This window comes from Silurus meridionalis, chromosome 8 (assembly GCF_014805685.1).
Source record: "Silurus meridionalis isolate SWU-2019-XX chromosome 8, ASM1480568v1, whole genome shotgun sequence".
NCBI classification, from domain to species: Eukaryota; Metazoa; Chordata; class Actinopteri; order Siluriformes; family Siluridae; genus Silurus; species Silurus meridionalis.
In genome coordinates, this window is record NC_060891.1 from 29,214,921 (window position 1) to 29,240,056 (window position 25,136).

Sequence of the window (25,136 nt, forward strand, 5' to 3'; positions counted from 1 at the left end):
TATGGCCGAACAGTTTAATTTTTGTTTCATCAGACCACAGGACACGTCTCCAGAAATTAAGATTTTTTCCCTAATGTGCAGTTGCAAACTGTAGTCTGGCTTTTTTATGGTGGTTTTGAAGTAATGGCTTTCTCCTCCCAGAGTAACCTTTCAGCTCATGGCGGTACAGTATTTGTTTCACTGTGTATAATGACACTGTCTTACCAGTTTCAGCCAGCATCTTCACAAGACCTTTTGCTGTTGTCCTGGGGTTGATTTGCACATTTCGCAACAAAAAACGGTCCTCTCTGGGACTCCGTCTCCTTCCTGAGCGGTATGATGGTTGTACATTCCCATGTTTTTTATACTTGCGTATTATTGTCTGAACGGATTAACGTAGGACCTTCAGGCATCTGGAAATTGCACCTAAGGATGAGCCATACTTGTGGAGGTCAACAATTCTTTTTCTGATGTCTTGGTGGATTTCTCTTGATTTTCCCATGATGTCAAAGAAAGAGGCTCTGTGTTTGAGGTGTGCCTTTATATGCATCCACAGGTGGGCCACCAATTAACTCAAATGGAATCAATTAACCTTTCAGAGGCTTCTTAAGCTCAGAATGGGATCATCTGGAGTTTTTTTTTTGTTTAAAGGCACGATAAACTTAGTGTATGTATACTTCTGACTTTGATGAAAGTGATAATAAAAATACATTAAAATTCTCCCTTGCTCGATTCTGACATTTAACAAATGCAAAAAATATGTTAATATTTATTGATTTAAAACAGAACAAGTTTACTTTGATGTATGACAGTAAATAAATTGTGTTTTTTCTGAAGTGTATGTAAATATCTGGTTTCAACTGTAGATGTCAAAGGTTAAAAGGAATGCCTTGGACATGAAACCCAAATGACACGCGCCAGACTCTACAATAATTTACCTCAGAGTGATGACATCACAGACCAGTACCTCATACTGTACACACTACCGGTAGAGCAGATTAGCCGTGTTTTACCACGCTATCGACTTGTTAGGACTATTGTCCCGACCACTAAGGACAGATTCATAAATAACCTGCCTGATTTATCTCAATTTCTAACTAAACCCATAACTGATAATAATCTTGATGAAATGGCTAACAACATAGACCTTATCCTCACTAGCACATTAGACACCGTTGCCCACATCCAGTTAAAAAAGGTTAGAGAACAAGCACCTGCACCTTGGTATAATAGTCATACACATGCCCTCAAGAGAACAGCCCGTAATCTGGAGAGAAAATGGAGGAAAACTAAATTGGAGGTATTTAGAATTGCGTATAAAGACAGTATGCTCAGCTACAGACAGGCGCTAAAAGCTGCTAGAGCTGAACACCTGAGCAAACTCATAGAAAACAACAAAAACAATCCCAGGTTCCTTTTCAGTACAGTAGCTAAACTAACTACAAATCAGGGCTCTGAAAATTGTGTTCCATCACAGTTTAGTAGTGAGGACTTTATGAATTTCTTCACTAAAAAAAAAATAGATAACATTAGAAAAACAATTGTGGAGGTCCAACCTCTGAGACCATCTCCTGATCCAATCTCACCTACAACTCCACATCTACACTGTTTTACATGTACAGGACAGGAAGAGCTGTATGATGTTATTATCAAAGCTAAATCAACAACATGTCAGTTAGATCCAATTCCAACTAAATTACTGAAGGAAGTGTTCCATACAGCTGGTGAGTCTCTTCTGAATATTATTAACTCCTCACTATCTTTAGATCACGTCCCTAAACCCCTCAAGCTAGCGGTTATTAAGCCCCTCATTAAAAAAACCTAATCTGGATCCAAACACGCTATCGAATTACAGACCCATTTCAAATCTGCCATTTATGTGTAAGATTTTAGAAAAGATTGTCGCTGCCCAGTTCTGTTCCTACTTGCAAGAGAACAATATCTTTGAAGAGTTTCAGTCAGGTTTCAGGCTCCATCATAGCACAGAAACTGCTCTAGTTACAATCACTAATGTCCTGTTTTTAGCTTCAGACCAAGGCTTCATCTCGCTGTTGGTTTTACCAGATCTTAGTGCTGCATTCGACACTATAGATCAAAAACCAGTACACAGAAGCTCCAGCATCTCAACCTGCATTTAGACAGATGCTCTGTAACTACTAGTTCAACAGTAAAAGACCTGGGAGTTATTTTAGCTAATTCCTCTCCACTGCTTCTCTTTCTCTCCCCATCACGAGGCTTCCTGAGGTTGCTCCAGCTCCAGTCACCTCCCACCTCATGAAGATTGTGGACCTTTAAAGAAGTAGATGCTCACAAACATCCTGAACCATCTAGAGACGTACCAGCGCCATTGGATCCCACTTCATGTGGAGTTTGAACACTGGACCTCCTGGAGTGTTTAAAGGCTCTGGCATGGAGGAGCTGGTGTTGGATCTGTGATCATTTTAGAAGTTGAGCTCATTAGCTCCTAGTTTTATAATCATAACTGTAGAAAGAACATCAGTCATAATCACACACTCCAGTGCTCATGTTAGTTCTCACTCTCCAGTGTTCTGTAGTGTGTAAAGACTATAATCACACTCTTGATGTCACCCAAATGAGGATGAGGTTCTGCTTTTGAGTCTGGTTCCTCTCAAGGTTTCTGCCTCATAACATCTAAGGGAGTTTTTCCTTCACCACAGTCTCCATGGTGATCATCAGGGATAAACACACACCATTCACCTTCATTCTTAAAATTCTGTAAAGCTGCTTTGAGACAACATCTTTTGTAAAAAGCGCAATAGAAATAAACTTGACTTGGATCACTGTGATTGGCTGGTCAGTGTGGTACAATAATCAGTGAGCTTGCAGTTTCTTAACTGCTTCAGATACAGAGTTACTGCTCGAAGGTTATGAAAAATTCATAAGAAGGTAATTTGTACTCTTTAAACTGTACTTGAGCCGACTGTTAATATGAGATCAAATAAATGAATGAGGTAAACAATTCCCTCAGGAGAAAAATAATATTTATCCTGTGCTGAAGGACCCAGTCGATCCGGCATTACACATCACCCCCCCATCTGCCTCTCAAACCCAGGGTATGTGTGTATATGTGTATATATGTGTGTGTGTGTGTGTGTGTGTGTGTGTGTGTGTGTGTGTGTGTGTGTGTTGTATCCAGCAGACTGTGTAATTTGTTAAACAGTTTATTTGTAATTATTGAATATATTTGTGTAAAAAGAAAAAAGCTGATAATAAAATCATACGAAATGTTATGGTGAATAAAGCTGCTCAGCTGCTTCAGGTTTCTGTGGAAAATTTGATTATTGTATTTATTTAGGCTTTAACACAGTTACTACTGTGAAGGAAAAAACCCCAAACATACTTTTAAAGAGGGTGTGGCAGTGTGTGTGTGTGTGTGTGTGTGTGTGTGTGTGTGTGTGTGTGTGTGTGTGTGTGTGTACAGGGAAATGTACTCTCTCTAACACTGCATCAGATCTGTGTATAAAACTAGTTTATTGATGGAGAATCAGCGGCGACTCTAAGATCAGAACAGTTCAGGAAACACACAAAATCAAACAACTCAAGAACAAACAGGAATAATAATAATGTGTGTGTGTGTGTGTGTGTGTGTGTGTGTGTCTCATGCTGGTCTTTAAATGTTTGAAAAATTGAACAAATGGTACAGTAAAAGAATAGATTCTGTAAAATGAACAAAGGTATGAGAGAAATCTACCTCGAGCTCTTCCTGTATTACTGTTTATTTATAGAAGGGAGATTCGGGGATCTGGTCTTTCAACCTTCACAACATCAGCACAAACCTCATCAGTGTTAATGCTCCCTGCTTCCCCCTACTGGACACTTTACTCTTTTACAACGGGACTGGTTTAAATCTTTTTGTGGTTCGGGTTTAGTTTTAAGTAAATTTTGTGTAGTTTTGTGTAATCTTGTGTCTTTGAGGTGACGATGGTTGTTTTTTTTTTTTTTTTTTATTTATATATTTTTTAAATGCTGCTTTTCAGGAGGATTTCCACCGGAGCACAGAGAAGATGGCATGGAGGAAGTAGAGAAGTGTGGCTACAAATGACATCACCTAAACACACACACACACACACACACACACACACACACACACACACACACAGAGGGTAATGATAGAAAATAGATTAGATGTGTGTATTTGCTGTGTTGTGTATTTCTGCAGTGAGGTCCAATTAAAACACAATATTTGGAAATAAAGACGAATCTGTTCTGAGATCAGTGTGTTTCTCACCACAGCAGAGATGTTCTCCTGATACGACTTCAGTACATCATTTCCTTGATTTAAACTCTCCTTGTAGAAGAGCGTGACATAGGCCAGAGATACTGATGAGCTCAGATAGAAAAGAACTGCGATGAAATGATACGCGACGTCCTGCAGAAAGACATCATGATTTATCAGCTGCCATAGAAACAGCAGCTTTATTTTATCTGCTTCAAAAAAATAGACTTTATTTCAATTCATCAAAGATAGAAAATCTTACATTAGACATGTTTTCTTTATAATAAGAATTATAATACTCAAATCATTATCACTGTAACTCTGACATTATTTCTGCTGAGAAAATACACTTTCATTGACTAATGAATTACAGTTTTATTAATCATAAGAACAGAAATTTCGGAAAGAATTATAATGTGTGATTGTCAGTGATTAGATTAGTGATTGCTAAATAAAATATAATAAATGTGTGAAAGTTAAGACCAACCTCCCGCCCAATCAGCTACAGCTCAGGTGTAAACGACTTTAAAGATATAATTACATAACGATGTGTGTGTGTAATTACCAGGCCAGGCCACACACTGCTCTGGTTTCCTCCAGCAAGGTAAATGATGAAATACAGTGTGGTGAAGACAAAGCAGAAGATGGAGACAAACATCACCCAGCCCTGAGGGTTCGCAGGATCCACTCGAGTAGAAGCAACCAGACACCATGTCAGACCTCCAAAGATCTGCACAGAGACCCACACACACCTCACACCTCACGCTTAACATTCTACAGCACTCAAAAAGGGATTCAAACTCCACAATCCAAACACACAGCTGAAGGAAACATTCACACTACTCCAGTTTTAATCTGGTTTTTACTCCTGAAGTTGGGAGATTTTTTTAAGTATTTATTTAAAAATAAATATTTTGGATTTTTGAGGGACTTTTTTATTACTACAACATTAAATACATTTGCAAGGTATTTATTATGATTATATGTTTATTTTATAGAAATGTTTTTTCTTTTAGTTAAAAATATAAAGGAAACTAATTTCCTTTTTTGTGGAATCTTGTAGAGAAGTGAACTGGTAAAATATCATCAGTCATAAAACATTCATTCCAATTAAAATCTGTCATTATTAAAATGTAATTACAAACTTGTTTATATTAAATCTGAACTTAAGGAATGTTCAATGTTTATGTGTAGAAATGAGAAGAAATAAAAGTTCTGTTAGAAAAAGTTATGTTAAAAGTTAGAAAAACTCATTAAGTAGAAAAACTCAATAAGTGATCATTAAACAAACAAACAAACAAACAAATAAATGAATAAATAGAAAAGATAAAACATTGAGGCTGTAACTGTAATGAACTTGTTGGTGTGATTGAGAGTGAAACTGTACAGTTACGTCACCATGAACATCATGTAACAATGAAAACAACTGGTGTGTGTGTGTGTGTGTGTGTGTGTGTGTGTGTGTGTGTGTGTGTGTGTGTGTGTGTGTGTTGGTACACTCTTGTGTCACCGCATGCTGATGTCTCCACCTTAATTAAACAGTGAGTTTCAGCCTGTGGAGGTTTGAAAGTGAGATAAAAAAGCAGAAATCTGATCTGCACCTCGGACTGAGTACACATTATAATCAGATCTCACTCTGATATTTCATCATCTCTCTCCATACACAAACGCTAATGCAGATCAGATATCTACTCAAATACATTAGCACACCTTTATACCTCCATTAATCACGTTTTCTTTCATCATCTTTCATCACTCCACTTTCATTAGAGAGTTGAGCAACATGTGCTTCAGACATCCTGCTGCAGATCTGCAACATTTGGCTTCTTCTTTCATACAAAGTTACATCACAGCCGATAAAATATTTCACAGTTGCAAGGAAAACTACTAAGCTACTCATTGTGTTGAGCTTCCAGAAGTTCCTCAGGTCAGACTGAGAGCACTGTCCACACCCACTCTCTAAGGAGCTCTAAATAATGGGAGTTCTGCACTCCTGAACTTCTACTAGCCATCAGTAGTGAGAGTGAGAAGATCTTGAACTAAGTGAAGAACCTGAGCAGGAAAGATGAACTACACTGAGGTTCTCACAGACAGTAGGATGGCCCAAGGCTCTTCACTGTTCTGGCACTGATGTGGTTAAATGAACTTCCCCTAGATGTCTGAACAGTGGAGTCCCTGGCTATCTTCAAGCAATGGTTGAAGACCTTCCTGAAACACTTAAACTAACACTTTCCAAGTTTCCTTTGTTAAATAAACAAATAAACAAATAAAAAACAAACAAACAAATAAATAAACAAACAAACAAACAAACAAATAAATAAATAAAAACCTGTAAACAGAGTTGTAGTGTGATTTATATTAAGTTTGTAATCCAGTGTAGATTCATTCATTATTAGAGACTCAAAGCACATTTTTATGTCACTAAATGCCACAAATGTAAATGGAGGGAAAATTCTGAGGCTTAATTCAATCCAAAGGGCTATAAAGTGTCAGACCTCCACCTCACACCTCTACCTCGAGACTCCACCTCCTACTTTCACCTGACACCTCCACCTTGAACCTCCACCTCCCACCTCCACCTCCACCTCACACCTCTACCTCGAGACTCCACCTCCTACTTTCACCTGACACCTCCACCTTGAACCTCCACCTCCCACCTCCACCTCCACCTCACACCTCGAACCTCCACCTCACACCTCCACCTCCACCTCACACCTCGAACCTCCACCTCGAACCTCCACCTCACACCTCCACCTTACACCTCACACCTAACAGCTCCACCTCACACCTGTCCTTCATGCTGTAGTAACAAAGGTTCATGTCTCTGTCTCACATGTCCACACTGATCTTATCACATATCATCTGTAATTTACCTGCACACCATGATACTCACTCCTGTATATTATGTGTGTGTGTGTGTGTGTGTGTGTGTGTGTGTGTGTGTGTGTGTGTGTGTGTGTTAGATTATCCTGTAATGTGTTTTTGAATAAAGTAATGAGTTGAAGATGAAAACTCTGGAATTTGATGAACACACACACACACACACACACACACACACACACACACACACAGTTTTCGCTCATCTCAGATGATTTCTGAGATGATGATGATGAGGAACAGAGGGATATCAGAGGCTGCTCTCCTTAACAGTTTTAGAGAAACTGAACTGGAAATTCCAGGCGTGTCAGAGATCTGGCCAGCTGTTGTGTGGTGTTTACACTCAGCTCCGTGTTCAGCTTTATGTACACACTAACTGCTTTGTGTTGACGTATTTCTGTCCCAACTCAGAAACACACAACATTACAATAGAACACCTTTAAACTGCTTTCATTCACAACAACGTACAACAAAGAAACATTTACAATCTCACAAGAACCCACACTGTAATCAATGTATTATTATTATTATTATTATTATTATTATTATTATTATTATTATCATATTGTGTTGTATTATATACTGTTTAAATTATTATTGTTATTATTTTGTATTATTTTTAGTTGTATGTAATAAATGTTTATAATTAAGTGATTAGTAGTAGTAGTGGTGGTGGTGGTGGTGGTGGTGGTGGTGGTGTATGTTGTACACAGAAGAAGACGATAAATCAGTCAAAAATAAAACAGAAGTTTAAGTTTTAAAAACTCCTCCTTCCATATCTCTCTCTCTCTATCTCTCTCTCTCTCTCTCTCTCTCTCTCGCGCTCTCTCTCTGCATTTCTTCAATAGAGTAGGTACATGTAATATATCAACCTGATACATAAATAGTATGTAATAGAGCTCTGTGTGTGTGTGTGTGTGTGTGTGTGTGTGTGTGTGTGTGTGTGTGTGTCTCAAGCTCCTTACACATCCACAACCCCTTCATCACTCAAGCATGACCTTCACTTTGCTTTCATTCAAGCAGAAGAAAGGTCATTATTAACTTATATGATTTAGTACACACACACACACACACACACACACACACACACACACACAGAGACACACATTTATATATTGATAAATATACATTTTTTTACTTACAAATTCTGGGATGAAGAGGATGTCAGGCATGGTGGTGAAAATCTTACACCCACTCGGAAGCCCATTCCCAGTCACTGAAGAGGCCATAATCCTACTGTGTGTGTGTGTATGTGTGTTTGTGTCTATTCAACTACAAAATGAGTTCACAGAGATGTTGGGTGCTTTATAAAGCTTGCTCTCCTCCTCCTTCCTCTCCTCCACTCCTTCTCCTCCACCTGTTCCTCCTCTTTGGCTGCTTTTGTGTTCAGGTAAATCTCTTGGCTCGTGTTCTTGGATGTGTGAGGAGGAGGAACAGAGTGGACTGGTCTGATCAGAATTACGTGTAATGGCATGTTTCCACAATAATGGGAAAGTGTGTGTGTGTGTGTGTGTGTGTGTGTGTGTGTGTGTGTGTGTGTGTGTGTGTGTGTGTGTGTGTGTGCGTGCATCGGTGTGTGTGCAGGAGGAAAGGTGTGTCCATGAGCCAAGACTGCAGCACACACACCACACCTGTAGGTGCACCATCATTTTCATGATCCAAATTTGAACGGACAATACACATACACACACACACACATACACACACACACACACACACACACATGCGTTTTCTAAATAATGAGTAAAGAGTGTGTGGGTTAAAGGATGTGATCAGGAATCCGCCCCTTTCCTTGCTGTAAAGCTTTAAACAAAAAAGTGTTTGATATGGAGGTATAAAAACTGCCTTGAGGGCATTTAAGCTTCACATCTCCGCAATTCCGAAAACACATTTCACAATAGTGACGGGTCTCCTATGATGGAGCTCCTCTTAAGACCAAAATGATCGGGGAGAAATTTTCACTGTGGTATAATGCACCTTAAAACAAACCACTCAGAAATTAGAATGTAAAGGGCGTCAAAACAAATTGACAGTATTTCAAATAGCATTGAAGTTTTAGAAAATCTCTTAGTGCTGCTAATCAGCATATTTCTCCTCTCTCATAGAAAATAACAAGCAGAATCCTAGATTTTTATTCAGCACGGTAGCAAAATGAACATGAAATAAAAGCACTGCACTCACATGCACACCATCATTAGGTATTAATGATTTCATGAACTTTTTTAATAATAAATTTGAAAACATCAGGCAAGAAATCCAGACGATTAAAATAAATCCAAACTATTTTATAAATAATGTCTCTAGGTTACGACCGTAACCCTAGATCCCAGAGGGAACTCGAGCTGCGTCGAAACGCCACTCGAGTTCCTGAAGGGGAACTTTGTAATTGATGGTCTGTTATACTGGGCTGTCTACAGGGTTATTTATAAAATAGTTTGGATAGTTAAGATGCAGGCCATCAGGCTTACGCAACCACAGAACCTCAGGTCGTCCCGCCCCACCTTGGGCACAGAGAGTCGCCAGGGGCCCCTAGGACCTCCCCGTGGGAATCGGGTGGCAACGCTCTCTTACCGGGCTAATTCGCTGTGCCTGGACGTACCAGGGAGAGGCTGCCAAGCAGCCCCATTAGAGTGGCGGGGAACTACCACTAAAATGCCACCACGGTCTCCTGAACCCACCAGCAATCGCCCTTACCCACAGCGTCACCAGGTCAGGCCAGGATGGGTCACCGTGGCGCTCACAAGGAAGCTCACACCATCTCTTCATAGCAGGCCAGCCTGGTATGCCTACAACACACTCATCGTGTGGAAACAACCCGCAGCCTGACCCGCCGTGTAGCCCTACCCAGCAGAGCCAAGCGGCTCTTCATAAGCAAACCGAAAGCCTTCATAGATGCAGCACTCAGGGAGAGATAGCTAGCTAGCGATACTACCACAAGCGGCATCGTCCCGTAGCCGTGCTACTTAGACCCAATAACATTCACGCACAGCGAGAAACATTGGAAAAGCACGCATGCACACGGGCCTCCCAGGACCCAGACACCTCGGTGCGCAGATCAGGGAAAGCGCTGAGGCTGTGACACAGGGCGTAGGAAACGCTCATCCAGCTCACTGGGTGCGCGTTGCTTCTGCTACACGAATGGCCAAGCTAGATCCAGCTTGGACCCGGCCTATGCCACGACCTCAAGGAGCTCCTCGTACAGCACAGGCTGTGAGGAGTCCGCAAGCTCGCTAGCATCCATCATCTCATCCTCCTCGGAGAGAGAGACATGTAACGCTGCGCTGCCTGTACCAGGAGAAGAAGCAGCCGCCAGGCATGGCTAAAATGCTAACAACCGATACCCTCGAGAGCCGACTAAGCACACTCCTAAGCTAAGCAAACAACACATCGGCTGCCTGCCCCCCCCCCAAAATTAATCGCGGCAAGCAGGAAACACGCAGACGGAATTTTGCCTGCATTTAAGCTCATGACTGCATAGATAACACACACAAAGCGCTTACCTGAACGAGCATATATTGAATAGGAGTAAAACTTTGTAATTGATGGTCTGTTATAATGACACTGCTGTCTACAGGGTTCCCCTTCAGGAACTCGAGCTGCGTCGTAACGATATGCCTTCCCATAGTGTTTCGACGCAGCGTCTCATTCCCTCTAGGGATATGGTCGTAACCTAGAGACGTTTTACTTATATTTAAGAGAATGACTTCATTTCATTTATTTCCTCATCAAAATCATCAACCTGCATTCTCGATCCCTCGCCTACAAGTTTCCTCAAACAGATCATTCCAGAGGTAATTGAACCTGTTTTCAAAATAATAAACTCTTCCACTAGCACTGTTTTTGTACCTAAATCCTTCAAACTGCAGTTATTAACCCTTGTACACATTACACAAGTATACATTGTACTGTGTATATACTGTATATTATAGTATGTGTATATTCTTTTTATATATTTGCATTTATTATAATTTTTTTTATTTTTATTTCTTTCCTTTGCTGCTGTAACAAAGAAATTTCCCCACTGTGGGACGAATAAAGGTATATCTTTTACCATCCCGAGGCATCCTGAGGTTGCGCCAGCTCCAGTCACATCCCACCTCATGAAGATTATAGACCTTTAAAGAAGTAGATAATGACCCCACAAACATCCCGAATCACCCAGAGACGTACCAGCACCAATTGGATCCCACTTCATGTGCAGTTTGGACACTGGACCTCTTTGAGTGTTTAATGGCTCTGGCATGGAGAAGCTGGTGTTGGATCTGTGATGATCGCAAATGTTGAGCTATTTTATGAGTTGCTCAGTAGCTCCTGGTTCCATAATCTCATATGACTGGATAAGAAAGATCATCACTCATAATCACACACTCAAGTGCTCATGTTAGTTCTCACTCTCCAGTGTTCTGTAGTGTGTAAAGACTATAATCACACTTTTGATGTCACCCAAATGAGGATGAGGTTTTGTTTTTGAGTCTGGTTCCTCTCAAGGTTTCTTCCTCATAACATCTAAGGGTTTTTTCCTTGCCACAGTCTCCATGGCTGCTCATGTGTATTTATCAAGAGATAAATACACATCATTCACCTTCACTCTTAAATTCTGTAAAGCTGCTTTGAGACAATGTCTGTTGTGAAAAGCGCAATAGAAATAAACTTGACTTGAGGGTCACTGTGGTGAGGGTTACTGTGAAGGCTACTATGGTGAGGGTTACTGTGAGGGTTATTGTGAGGATTATTGTGGTGAGGGTTACTCTGAGGGTTACTGGTTACTGTGGTAAGGGTTACTGTGAGGGTTACTGTGGTGAGGGTTACTCTGAGGGTTACTGTGGTGAGGGTTACTGGTTACTGTGGTGAGGATTACTGTGAGGGCTTTTGTGAGAGTTACTGTGAGGGTTACTATGGTGAGGGTTACTGTGAGGGCTACTATGGTAAGGGTTACTGTGGTGAGGGTTACTTTAAGGATTACTGTAGTAAGCGTTATTTTGTAGTAGGTTACTGTGAGGGGCTACTTTAGTAAAGGTTACTGTAGTGAGGGTTATTTTGGTCAGGGTTACTGGGAGGGTTACTGTAAGGGCTACCGTGTTAAGAATTACTGTGGTGAGGGTTACTTTGAGGGTTGCTTTGGTAAGGGTTACCACGGTAAGGGTTGCTGTAGTGAGGGTTATTGTGGTGAGGGTTACTTTGAGGGTTGCTGTGGTAAAGATTACCATGGTAAGGGTTGCTGTGGTAAGGGTTACTATGGTAAGGTTGCTGTGGTGAGGGTTATTGTGGTGAGGGTTACTTTGGTGAGGGTTAATGCAATAGTTTGGGATTACTTAGTTGCAATAACACTTACGTTAAACCATCTACCTGATAAAGTAAGTAAAAAAAACAGTATGTGTTTGTTCCAAAATTTTACTGATAAGGCCTGAAAGATACATGCAGCTTCAACAATGCACACACACACACACACTTTCTTCTTTCTGTCTCCGAACTCCTGTCCTTCTTCTCCTCCCTGCTAAGACCGGTTCTTACACACCTTCTCGTTATGAGACGGTTAGGGTTAGGGCAGCTCTTACAACTTCTGACATCATTCACATCAGAACAGGCTATCTGTTTGTTTCTGTGTGTGCCTGTTACCACAGCAACAGGGTACATGAAACACTGTCTTTTTTTAGATATCGTTTAATAACGATAATTTACCTAAAGATTTTCTTCCTATTTTTTTTGCTATCAATGCATTACTTTGTTACCTTTCCAACAGAGTCACGTGTCATGATCATGTGTTAATTTTCAGTGTCAGCCAGGCAGGTCTGCGTCAGGGAATGTTCAGATCATATTTCTCCCGTGTGCTGCAATGAGATGAATGCAGCCTGAAGTGTTAAAACACACACACACACACACACACACACACACACACACACACACACACACACACATTATCCGAGCTGTTAAAGTTTTTTGAGCTCCTACACAGGTGTGCTGGATATTCAGTTTATTTTCATTTATAGAATTCTTGGTAATAATCTCAGGGATTATCTTCACTGGCTTGTTAATTAGGAATAAGATTTAAGCACTAACATAAATTTATATTTTATAATCTTTGTATAGCTTCTTTGGGACAATGACGATTGTTAAATGTGTTATACGAATAAAATAATTAATGTCAATTGAATCAAATTAACAGTCACCCCTCAAAAGTACACAATGAAAAGTTTAACTCCAAATTTCCCCCAAAAAGCATTCAGGTTCCTATAAGTATAGGCTTCCTGATTGTATAGCATCTCTGGGTGGTCTTTCTGCCTCAGTGCACACAGAAGTAAAAGACCTTGGTGTGATTATTGACTCTATTCAGTTCAATTCACATTTTATTTGTATTGCGCTTTTAACAATGGACATTGTCTCAAAGCAGATTTACACAGATTATGTGTTAATAAAGAATGAATAAGATGTTCTTTATATGTTCTCTAGTCTTTTCTCTGAGGCTCAAGGATAGCTTTCTTTCACCTTAGAAATACTGCTAAAATAAGAAATACCTCTGATCTAAAAAATAGAATTGTTGCATATTAGATCTCTCACGTCAAAAGCGCTGACTATAAATGAAATGATTACCAATCAGAAGTTTAATGCACTGTGTTTAACAGAAACGTGGATTAAACTGAATAAATATGTAGCATTAAACTAAGCGAGTCCTCCTGGGTATAGTTACATACACCAACCCCGTCTAGGAGGCGGAGTCTCACCTATTTATAATAATAATCTAAGCGTCACACAAAAAAACAAAACACAAATTTAACACATTTGAAGTTTGTTACATACAGTGAGGAAAATAAGTATTTAAACACTCTGCCATTTTGCAAGTTCTCCCACTTAGAAATCATGGAGGGGTCTGAAATTGTTATCGTAGGTGCATGTCCACTGTGAGAGACATAATTAAAAAAAAAAAATCCAGAAATCACAATGTATGATTTTAACTATTTATTTGTATGATACAGCTGCAAATAAGTATTTGAACACCTGAGAAAGTCAATGTTAATATTTGGTACAGGAGCCTTTGTTTGCAATTACAGAGGTCAAACGTTTCCTGTAGTTTTTCACCAGGTTTGCACACACTGCAGGAGGGATTTTGGCCCACTCCTCCACACAGATCTTCTCTAGATCAGTCAGGTTTCTGGCCTGTCGCTGAGAAACACGGAGTTTGAGCTCCCTCCAAAGATTCTCTATTGGGTTTAGGTCTGGAAACTGGCTAGGCCACACCAGAACCTTGATATGCTTCTTACAGAGCCACTCCTTGGTTATCCTGGCTGTGTGCTTCGGGTCATTGTCATGTTGGAAGACCCAGCCTCGACCCATCTTCAATGCTCTAACTGAGGAAAGGAGGTTGTTCCCCAAAATCTCGCAATACATGGCCCCGGTCATCCTCTCCTTAATACAGTGCAGTCGCATGTGCAGTCCCATGTGCAGAAAAACACCCCCAATGCATGATGCTACCACCCCATGCTTCACAGTAGGGATGGTGTTCTTGGGATGGTACTCATCATTCTTCTTCCTCCAAACACGTTTAGTGGAATTATGACCCAAAGGTTCTATTTTGGTCTCATCTGACCACATGCCTTTCTCCCATGACTCCTCTGGATCATCCAAATGGTCATTGGCAAAATTAAGACGTGCCTGGACATGTGCTGGTTTAAGCAGGGGAACCTTCCGTGCCATGCATGATTTCAAACCATGACGTCTTGGTGTATTACCAACAGTAACCTTGGAAACGGTGGTCCCAGCTCTTTTCAGGTCATTGACCAGCTCCTCCCATGTAGTTCTGGGCTGATTTCTCACCTTCCTTCGGATCATTGAGACCCCACGAGGTGAGATCTTGCATGGAGCCCCAGTCTGAGGGTGATTGACAGTCATGTTTAGCTTCTTTCATTTTCTAATGATTGCTCCAACAGTGGACCTTTTTTCACCAAGCTGCATGGCAATTTCCCCGTAGCCCTTTCCAGCCTTGTGGGGGTGTACAATTTTGTCTCTAGTGTCTTTGGACAGCTCTTTGGTCTTGGCCATGTTAGTAGTTGGATTCTTACTGATTGTATGGGGTGGACAGGTGTCTTTATGCAGCTAACGACCTCAAACAGGTGCATCTAATTTAGGATAATAAATGTAGTGGAGGTGGACATTTTAAAGGCAGACTAACAGGTCTTTGAGGGTCAGAATTCTAGCTGATAGACAGGAGTTCAAATACTTATTTGCAGCTGTATCATACAAATAAATAGTTAAAAAATCATATATTGTGATTTCTAGATTTTTTTTTTAGATTATGTCTCTCACAGTGGACATGCACCTACGATGACAATTTCAGACCCCTCCATGATTTCTAAGTGGGAGAACTTGCAAAATAGCAGTGTTCAAATACTTATTTTCCTCACTGTATGTAGCTTTCAAAAACAAGTCTGATCTGACTCTGATTTTCTCATAGAATTTGCAGATCACAAATCCAGCTGCTTCTTTACACAAAGTATTAATTGTTGGTGACTTTAATATTGATTATGATAATTAGGAAAACTCCTTAACAGCAGCAGTTGTGTCCATTCTAGATTCAGTTGGAATTAATCAGAATGTTATAGGACCCACTCATAGTGGTGACATGCACTTTTGGTGCCCGGGTAAATGTGGAGGTTTTTGTTATGTAGGACATCCAGAGTAAAACATGTGCCAAATCAAATATGTGGATCACGAATCAGAATTTCATACCGGATCGGTCGAGGCCCGGATTACTAACAACCACCACAGGTATCATTAACAACAGGGTACCAGTGAAAATTGGGCTACTGTTGGCCGAAGGAGGAGAAGGAGAGGAGGAAGACGTTTACGGAGACAGCAGGGAAAGGAGAAGTGGAGGAGAGTGGAGGTTCAGGTTGGTACTCTAAATGTTGCTACTATGACTGGTAAAGGGAGAGAGGGAGCTGATATGATGGAGAGGAGAAAGGTAGAGATGTTGTGTGTTCAGGAGACCAAGTGGAACGGGAGTAAGAGCAGGAACATTGGAGGTGTTTAAACTGTTCTATCATGGTGTGGATGGAAAGAGAAATAGTGTAGGGGTGATCCTGAAGGAAGAGTACAGTAAGAGTGTAGTGGAGGTGAAGAGAGTTTCTGATAGGGTGATGATCGTGAAGCTGAAAGTTGAAGGGGTGATGATAAATGTCTTCAGTGTTTATGCTCCACAAGTGGGTTGTGAGATAGAGAAGAAGGAAAAATTCTGGAGTGAATTAGATAAAGTCGTAGAAGGTGTACCTTCAGGTGTACAGATGGTGGTAGATTTTGCTAAAAGGATGGAAATGGCAGTGGTAAACACGTATTTTAAGAAGAAGGAGGATCACAGGGTGACATATAAGTGGAGGAAGGTGCACACAGGTGGACTATGTTCTATGTAGGAGATGCAACCTGAAGGAGATTGGAGCCTGTAAGGTGTTGGCAGGGGACAGTGTAGCTAGACAGCATCGGATGGTGGTCTGTAGAATGGTTTTGGAGGTGAAGAAGAAGAGGAGGAAAGTGAGGACTAGAAGAAGAATAAGATGGTGGAAGCTGAAGAAGGAAGACTGTAGTGTGAGGTTCAGGGAAGAGGTCAGACAGGAGCTCAATGGTGGTGAAGAGGTGCTGGATGATTGGGGAACTACTGCAGAAGTAATAAGGGAGACAGATAGAAAGGTACTTGGTGTGACATCTGGAAATAGAAATGACGACAAAGAGACGAAGTGCAGGAGAGCAGAAGGAGAAAGAGGTTGGAGAAACAGAATTGGGATCGACAGAGAGATGAGAAAAGTAACCCAGCCATTATGGATGCACAAGCCAGTGCACTCTTAGTGCCGGTCCCAAGCCCGGGTAAATGGGGAGGGTTGCGTTAGGAAGGGCATCCAGCTTAAAAACATGTGCCAAATCAAATATGCGGATCATAAATGAGAATTTCATACCGGATCAGTCGAGGCCCGGGTTAACAACGACCGCCACAGGTATCGTTAGCCGACGGTACCGGTGGAAATTGGGCTACTGTTGGCCGAAGGAGGAGAAGGAGAGGAGGAAGACGTCTACAGAGACAGCAGGGAATGGAGAAGTGGAGGAGAGTGGAGGTTCGGGTTGGTACTTTAAATGTTGGTACTATGACAGGTAAAGGGAGAGAGGGAGCTGATATGATGGAGAGGAGAAAGGTAGAGATGTTGTGTGTTCAGGAGACCAAGTGGAAAGGGAGTAAGGCCAGGAACATTGGAGGTGGATTTAAACTGTTTTATCATGGTGTGGATAGAAAGAGAAATGGTGTAGGGGTGATTCTGAAGGAAGAGTACAGTAAGAGTGTAGTGGAGGTGAAGAGAGTTTCTGATAGGGTGATGATCGTGAAGCTGAAAGTTGAAGGGATGATGATAAATGTCATCAGTGCCTATGCTCCACAAGTTGGCTGTGAGATGGAGGAGAAGGAAAGATTCTGGAGTGAATTAGATGAAGTGGTAGATGGTGTACCTAGGAAAGAACGATTGGTGATTGGGGCAGACTTTAATGGGCATGTAGGTGAAGGGAACAGAGGTGATGAGAAGGTGATGGGTAGGTATGGTTTTAAGGAGAGGAATGTGGAAGGGCAGATGGTGGTAGATTTTGCTAAAAGGATGGAAATGGCAGTGGTGAACACTTATTTTAAGAAGAAGGAGGATCACAGGGTGACATATAAGAGTGGAGGAAGGTGCACACAGGTGGACTATGTGCTATGCAGGATATGCAACCTGAAGGAGATTGGAGACTGTAAGGTGTTGGCAGGGGACAGTGTAGCTAGACAGCATCGGATGGTGGTCTGTAGGATGGTTTTGGAGGTGAAGAAGAAGAGGAGGAGAGTGAGGACTGAAAGAAGAATAAGATGGTGGAAACTGAAGGAGGAAGAGTGTAGTGTAAGGTTCAGGGAAGAGGTCAGACAGGGGCTCAGTGGTGTTGAAGAGGTGTTGGATGATTGAGCAACTACTGCAGGAGTGATGAGGGAGGCAGCTAGAAAAGTACTTGGTGTGACATCTGGAAATAGAAAGCAAGACAAGGAGACGTGGTGGTGGAATGAGGAAGTGCAGGAGAGCATAAGGAGAAAGAGGTTGGCAAAACAGAAGTGGGATAGACAGAGTGATGAGAAAAGTAGGCAGGAGTACAAGGAGATGCGGCAGCAGGTAAAAGGGATGTGGCGAAAGCCAAGGAAAAGGCATATGAGGAGCTGTATGAGAGGTTGGACACTAAGGAAGGAGAAAAGGATTTATACCGATTGGCCAGGCAGAGGGACCGAGCTGGAAGGATGTACTGCAAGTTAGAGCAGTAAAGGATGGAGAGGAAATGTGTTGACTAGTGAGGAGAGTGTGTTGAGAAGGTGGAGGGAGTATTTTGAGCAGCTGATGAATGAGGAAAATCAGAGAGAGAGAAGGTTGGATGATGTGGAGTTGGTGAAGCAGGATGTAGATAGGATTAGTAAGGAGGAAGTGAGAGCAGCGATTAAGAGGATGAAGAGGAAAGTCGGTTGGACCAGATGACATACCGGTAGAAGCGTGAGATGTTTAGGAGAGATGGCAGTGGAGTTTTTGACCAGATTGTTTAACAGGATTTTGGAAGGTGAGAAGATGCCTGAGGAATGGAGATGAAGTGTGCTGGTACCGATCTTTAAGCATAAAGGAGATGTGCAGACCTGCAGTAACTACAGGGGAATTAAGTTGATCAGTCACACCATGAAGTTATGGGAAAGAGTAGTGGAAGCCAGGCTGAGAGAAGAGGTGACCATCTGTGAGCAACAGTATGGTTTCATGCCGAGGAAGAGCACCACAGATGCCTTATTTGCTTTGAGGATGTTGATGGAGAAGTATAGAGAAGGACAGAAGGAATTGCATTGTGTATTTGTGGATTTAGAGAAAGCGACGACAGAGTGCCAAGAGAGGAGTTGTGGTATTGTATGAGGAAGTCAGGTGTGTCAGAGAAGTATGTGAGGGTGGTGCAGGACATGTATGAGGACAGTGTGACGGCAGTGAAGTGTGCAGTAGGTACGACAGACTGGTTCAGGGTGAAGGTTGACTGCATCAAGGATCGGCCCTGAGCCCTTTCCTGTTTGCAGTGGTGATGGACAGGTTGACGGACGAGGTCAGACAGGAGGCTCCCTGGACTGTGATGTTTGCGGATGATATTGTGATTTGTGGTAAGAGTAGGGAGCAGGTTGAGAAGAGCCTGGAGAGGTGGAGATATGCGCTGGAGAGAAGGGGAATGAAAGTCAGTAGGAGTAAGACAGAGTACATGTGTGTGAATGAGAGGGAGGGCAGTGGAGTGATGCGGTTGCAGGGAGAAGAGCTGGAAAAGGTGGAGGAGTTTAGGTACCTGGGGTCAACAGTGCAAAGTAATGGAGAGTGTGTTAGAGAAGTGAAGAAAAGAGTGCAGGCAGGGTGGAGAAGAGTGACAGGAGTGATTTGTGATAGAAGAGTATCTGCAAGAATGAAAGGGAAAGTTTATAGGACTGTGGTGAGACCTGCGATGTTGTATGGATTAGAGACAGTGGCATTGAGTAAAAGACAGGAGGCGGAGCTGGAGGTGGCAGAGCTGAAGATGTTAAGGTTTTCGTTGGGAGTGACGAGGATGGACAAGATTAGAAATGAGTTTATTAGAGGGACAGCGATGTAGGATGTTTTGGTGACAAGGTGAGGGAGGAGAGATTGAGATGGTTTGGACATGTGCAGAGGAGGGACATGAATTATATTGGTAGAAGAATGCTGAGGATGGAGCCACCAGGTAGGAGGAAAAGAAGAAGGCCAAGAAGGAGGTTCATGGATGTGGTGAGGAAGACATGCAAGTAGTTGGTGTAAAAGAGGCAGATGTAGAGGACAGGGTGGTATGGAGACAGATGATCCGCTGTGGCGACCCCTAATGGGAGCAGCCGAAAGAAGAAGAAGAAGAAGAAGAGAGAGATGAGAAAAGTAGGCAGGAAAACAAGGAGATGCAGCAGCAGGTAAAGAGGGATGTGGTAAAAGCCAAGGAAAAGGCATATGAGGAGCTGTAGGAGAAGTTGGACACTGAAGAAGGAGAAAAGGATTTGTACTGATTGGCCAGGCAGAGGAACCGAGCTGGGAAGGATGTGCTGCAAGTTAGAGCAATAAAGGATGGAGATGAAAATGTGTTGACTAGTGAGGAGACTGTGTTGAGAAGATGGAGGGAGTATTTTGAGCAGCTAATTAATGAGGAAAATGAGAGAGAGAGAGAAGGTTGGATGATGTGGAGAGGTGAAGCAGGAAGTGGATAGGATCAGTTAGGAGGAAATGAGAGCAGCGTTTAAGACCAGGTTGGACCAGATGACATACCGGTAGAAGCGTGGAGATTGTTTAACAGGATTCTGGAAGGTCAGAAGATGACTAAGGAATGGAGAACGAGTGTGCTGATACTGATCTTTAAGAATAAGGGAGATGTGCAGACCTGCAGTAACTACAGGGGAATTAAGTTGATCAGTCACACCATGAAGTTATGGGAAAGAGTAAGGGAAGTCAGGCTGAGAGAGGAGGTGACCATCTGTGAGCAGCAGTATGATTTCATGCCGAGGAAGAGCACCACAGACGCATTATTTGCTTTGAGAATGTTGATGGAGAAGTATAGAGAAGGTCAGAAGGAGTTGCATTGTGTGTTTGTGGATTTAGAGAAAGCATATGACAGGGTGGAGAAAAGAGTTGTGGTATTGTATGAGGAAGTCAGGTGTATCAGAGAAGTATGTGAGGGTGGTGCAGGACATGTATGAGGACAGTGTGACAGCAGTGAAGTGTGCAGTAGGAACCATGGACTGGTTCAAGGTGGAGGTTGGACTACATCAAGGATCTGATCCCTTTCCTGTTTGAAGTGGTGATGGACAGGTTGACGGACGAGGTCAGACATGAGTCTCCATGGACTATGATGTTTGTGGATAATATTGTGATTTGTGGTGAGAGTAGGGTGGAGAAGAGCCTGGAGAGGTGGAGGTACACCTTGGAGAGAAGGGGAATGAAAGTCAATAGGAGTAAGACAGAGTACATGTGTGTGAATGAGAGGGAGGGCAGTGGAGGGGTGCGGTTGCAGGGAGAAGAGGTGGAGAAGGTGCAGGAGTTCAGGTACCTGGGGTCAACAGTGCAAAGTAATGGAGAGTGTGTTAGAGAAGTGAAGAAAAGAGTGCAGGCAGGGTGGAGTGGGTGGAGAAGAGTGATAGCAGGAGTGATTTGTGATAGAAGAGTATCTGTGAGAGTGAAAGAGAAAGTTTATAGGACTGTGGTGTTAGGTGTAATAGAAATCTGTAGGCCTGAATGGAAGTATGTGCGTGAACACACAGCATGGTACCAGATTGGATATCAGTGTGTGATTTAGGTTCCAACATTTTTACTCAGCAGCAGCAGGCCATCGGGGTGTGTCATCTTATTGACTCAGGTTTCTTACAGCAAAATGTTATGTAACACACACACACACACACACACACACACACACACACACACACACACACACACATACGCACACACACAGAGTTTTTTCTTGAGACACATTGCAATGTCAAAATCACTGGACAGTGTCCAGAACAACCACACCAATGTTCACAATCACAAACTGCTAACCTTCCCGTAGTGATAAAACTGTACCCTGTACCTCCATTTACACCCCCTTTCACACCTCCTCTCACACTGTACCTGACCTCCTCTCACATCTCCACTCACTGTACCCTGACCTCCTCTCACACCTTCACTCACTGTACCCTGACCTCCTCACACCTCCACTCACTGTTCCCTGACCTCCTCTCACCTCCACTCACTGTACCCTGACCTTCTCTTACACCTCCACCACTGTTCCCTGACCTCCTCTCACACCTCCACTCACTGTACCCTGAACTCTTCCTACACCTACACTCACTTTACCCTGACCTCCTCTCACACCTCCACTCACTGTACCCTGACCTCCTCTCACACCTTCACTCACTGTACCCTGACCTCCTCTAACACCTCCACTCACTGTACCCTGAACTCCTCTCACACCTCCACTCACTGTACCCTGAACTCCTCTCACACCTCCACTCACTGTCCCCTGAACTCCTCTCACACCTAAACTCACTGTACCCTGACCTCCTCTCACACCTTCACTCACTGTACAGTGATCTTCTCTCACACCTACACTCACTGTACAGTGATCTCCTCTCACCCTTCCACTCACTGTACCCTGAACTCTTCTCACACCTCCACTGACTGTACACTGGCCTTCTCTTACACCTCCACTCACTGTACCTTGATCTCCTCTCACACCTCCACTTACTGTACAGTGACCTCCTCTCACATCTCTACTCACAGTACAGTGACCTCCTCTCACATCTCCAGATTTTTTTTTCATCAAAGCAAACTTGGAAAGTGTTACAAAGAGGGAGGTCTTCACCTGTCACTTAAAGATGTCCACTGTTCAGACATCTAGGGGAAGTTCATTCAAATCTGACATGTAAAGCAACTGGAAGCCAGTGGAGGGAGCAGCAGTGTGAGAAAACTTGGGCAGGTTGAACACAAGTTGCGCAGCTGCATTTTGGATCATTTGCAGTGGACGAATAGCTGCACTAGTCCAGTCTCGTAATGACAAGGGACTGAACAAGCACTTGGGCAGCCTGTGTGGAAATAGTTAAATCCTTTGGATATTGTAGAGAAGAAATCAACAGAAACTAGCCACATTAGCAACATGTGAGGAGAAGGACAGTTGATAGTTACCCCGATAGTTACCCCGAGGTTGTGAGCAGTGGCTGAAGGAAAGAGCAGAGAGTCATGAAGAGTTATTTGAAGATCTTGACCTGGAGATGAATCACCTGGGATGACCAGCAGTTCTGTTTTACTGGGGTTGAGTTTTAATTTATGAGCACTCATCCATGAAGATAGACTTTATTGCCAGAAGTATTGGGTCACTGGTCATAAGTATTTTTGAGCATTGCAATTCCACATTTAGTCCCAATTTGCTCTTATAATTCCTTCCACTCTTCAGGGAAGATGTTCCACTAGATTTTGGAGTGTGCTTATGGATAATTGTGCAGCCACAAGGGTATTATGAAAGGCAGGTACTGATGTAGGTGAGGAGACCTGGGGTGAAGTCAGCATTTCAATTCATCCCAAAGGTGTTTAATAGGGTTTAGATCAGAGCTCTATAGCAGGCCATTCAAGATGTTCCTTTCCAAAGCATGTAAACCAGATCTTTAAGGAGCTTGCTTTGTGCACAGGGGCATTGCCATGCTGAAACAGGTTTGGGTTTCCAAGTTTAGGTGAATTCAAAATGTGATTATAATGCATCTAAAGACGTCATGTACAATTGTGTACCTTCAGCTTTGTGGTAACAGTTTGAAAAAGAACCACATATAGCAGGAATGTCAGGTGACCCAATTCTTTAGGCAATATAGTGTATGTCCCTTAAGCATGCCAAGAGCCGAGCGAAAGCTGTGGCATCTAGTGGAGGAAGGGAGAAGATGAGTTGAGCGTCATCAGCATAGCAGTAAAAAGAAAACCCATGTGAGGATATGACTTCACCTAGAGAATGAGTATAGATGGAGAAAAGGAAGGGTGCTGAGCCTTGTGGACACCAGTCTGCATGGAGCAGATGTGGACTTCCTCCATGTTCCATGTTAACCAAAATGTAGAAATTCTCAGAAAGTCTGTTTAAGAAACCTGATTAACAATAAAACAGATATGACTAAATGCAGAGCAGCACCTAATCTAAAGATAGTGTAAGATCTTCCTAACCTTACAAGTCAAGAAGCTTTTATAGTCATTTCAACCATATATAGCTGACGCAGTACACAGTGACATGAAACAACGTTCCTTCAGAACCCTGATGCTACATACAACAACAATCACAGAAACAGAAAACACAGGGTTAAGGACTAGTAAGTGTCCTCGCCACATAAAGTGCATGTGTGCAACCTGGTGCAAACAGTGCAAAGACAACACAAGACAGTGCAAGACAAATACACAAAACACAAAATACAAAATAGCTCCGCCAGTAAACCTGTTGTGAAAAGACAAAGTGAACAAAATTGAACAGTAGCCAAAATGTAAACAAAAAAATATTGTGCAAAAGAGCAATATAGCAGCAGTTCAGAAAAGAGTAAGGGTGTGTTGAGTACGGGTTGTACAGATCAGTCACACAGGTGTGTGTGTGTGTGTGTGTGTGTGTGTGTGTATGTGTGTAAGTTCTGTTCAGTTCAGTTCTTTGTTGAGAAGCCTGATTGAGGGAAGAAACTGTTACACAGTCTGGATGTGACGGCCCAAATGCTTCGGAACTGCTTTCCTGATGGCAGGAGGGTGAAGAGTGTGTGAGGCGTGTGTGGTGTGCTTGTGGGTTGTCCACAATGCTGTTGGCTTTGCAGATGCAGTGTGTGGTGTAAATGTGCATGATCTTCTGATCTGCTGTCCTCACTATCCTCTGTAGGGTCTTGCGGTCTGCTGCTCAAGATGCTCTCAATGGTCCCTCTGTAGAACATAATCAGGATGGGGGAAGGGAGATGAGCTTTCCTCAGCCTTTTTAGGAAGTAGAGACGCTGCTGGGCTTTTTTGGTGATGGAGCTGGTGTTGAGTGAACAGGTAAGATTATCCGCCAAGTGAACACCAAGGAATTTGGTGTTCTTGACAATCTCCATGGATGATCCATCGATGTTTAGTGGAGAATGGTCACTCTGTGTTCTCCTGAAGTCAACAACCATTTGTTTAGTTTTGTCAACGTTCAGAGACAAAGGTTGTTGGAAGCTGGGTCTTGATGTGCCTCATGACTAGCCTCTCGAAGCACTTTATCATGATGGGTGTGAGTGCGACGGCACGATAGCCATTGAGGCAGGAGACAGTAGACTTCATCGGCATGGGAACGATATTCCTCGTCTTGAGGCACGTAGGAACAATGGCGCTGCTCAGGGAGATGTTGAAAATGTTGGTGAAGACATCCACTAGCGACCAGAAGTTTAATATAATGTGTTTGACATAAACGTGGATTAAACCAAATGAATATGTAGCATTAAATGACGCAAGTCCTCCTGGGTATAGTTACATACACCAACCCCGTCTAA

At 42.5% G+C, this 25,136-nt stretch overlaps 1 protein-coding gene and 1 long non-coding RNA gene across 2 annotated transcripts; one reads left to right on the forward strand and one right to left on the reverse strand.

Annotated features, from left to right (window-relative positions):
• The first annotated feature begins 3,421 nt into the window (after positions 1-3,421).
• Positions 3,422-24,265, forward strand: LOC124390122. The gene is made up of 2 exons (XR_006926687.1): positions 3,422-3,595; positions 24,228-24,265. It is a non-coding gene; the product is annotated as an uncharacterized LOC124390122 (long non-coding RNA).
• On the reverse strand, positions 3,453-8,393 carry LOC124390118 (myelin and lymphocyte protein-like). The gene is made up of 4 exons (XM_046855848.1): positions 8,236-8,393; positions 4,782-4,946; positions 4,229-4,369; positions 3,453-4,048 (listed from the first exon to the last, which is right to left on the reverse strand). Exons 1-4 carry the CDS (start codon positions 8,320-8,322, stop codon positions 3,974-3,976), a joined length of 468 nt encoding a protein of 155 aa, XP_046711804.1. The 5' UTR covers positions 8,323-8,393; the 3' UTR covers positions 3,453-3,973.
• Positions 24,266-25,136: the final 871 nt, after the last annotated feature.

Excerpts from the sequence above, each read along its gene's own strand:
- LOC124390118 (XM_046855848.1), bottom strand. The coding sequence starts at position 8,322 with ATGGCCTCTTCAGTGACTGGGAATGGGCTTCCGAGTGGGTGTAAGATT. Across the intron at positions 4,370-4,781 it reads GCAGTGTGTGGCCTGGCCTG|GACGTCGCGTATCATTTCAT; the intron begins GTAATTACACAC and ends GTCTTTCTGCAG. Across the intron at positions 4,049-4,228 it reads AGGAGAACATCTCTGCTGTG|GTGATGTCATTTGTAGCCAC; the intron begins GTGAGAAACACA and ends GTGTGTGTTTAG.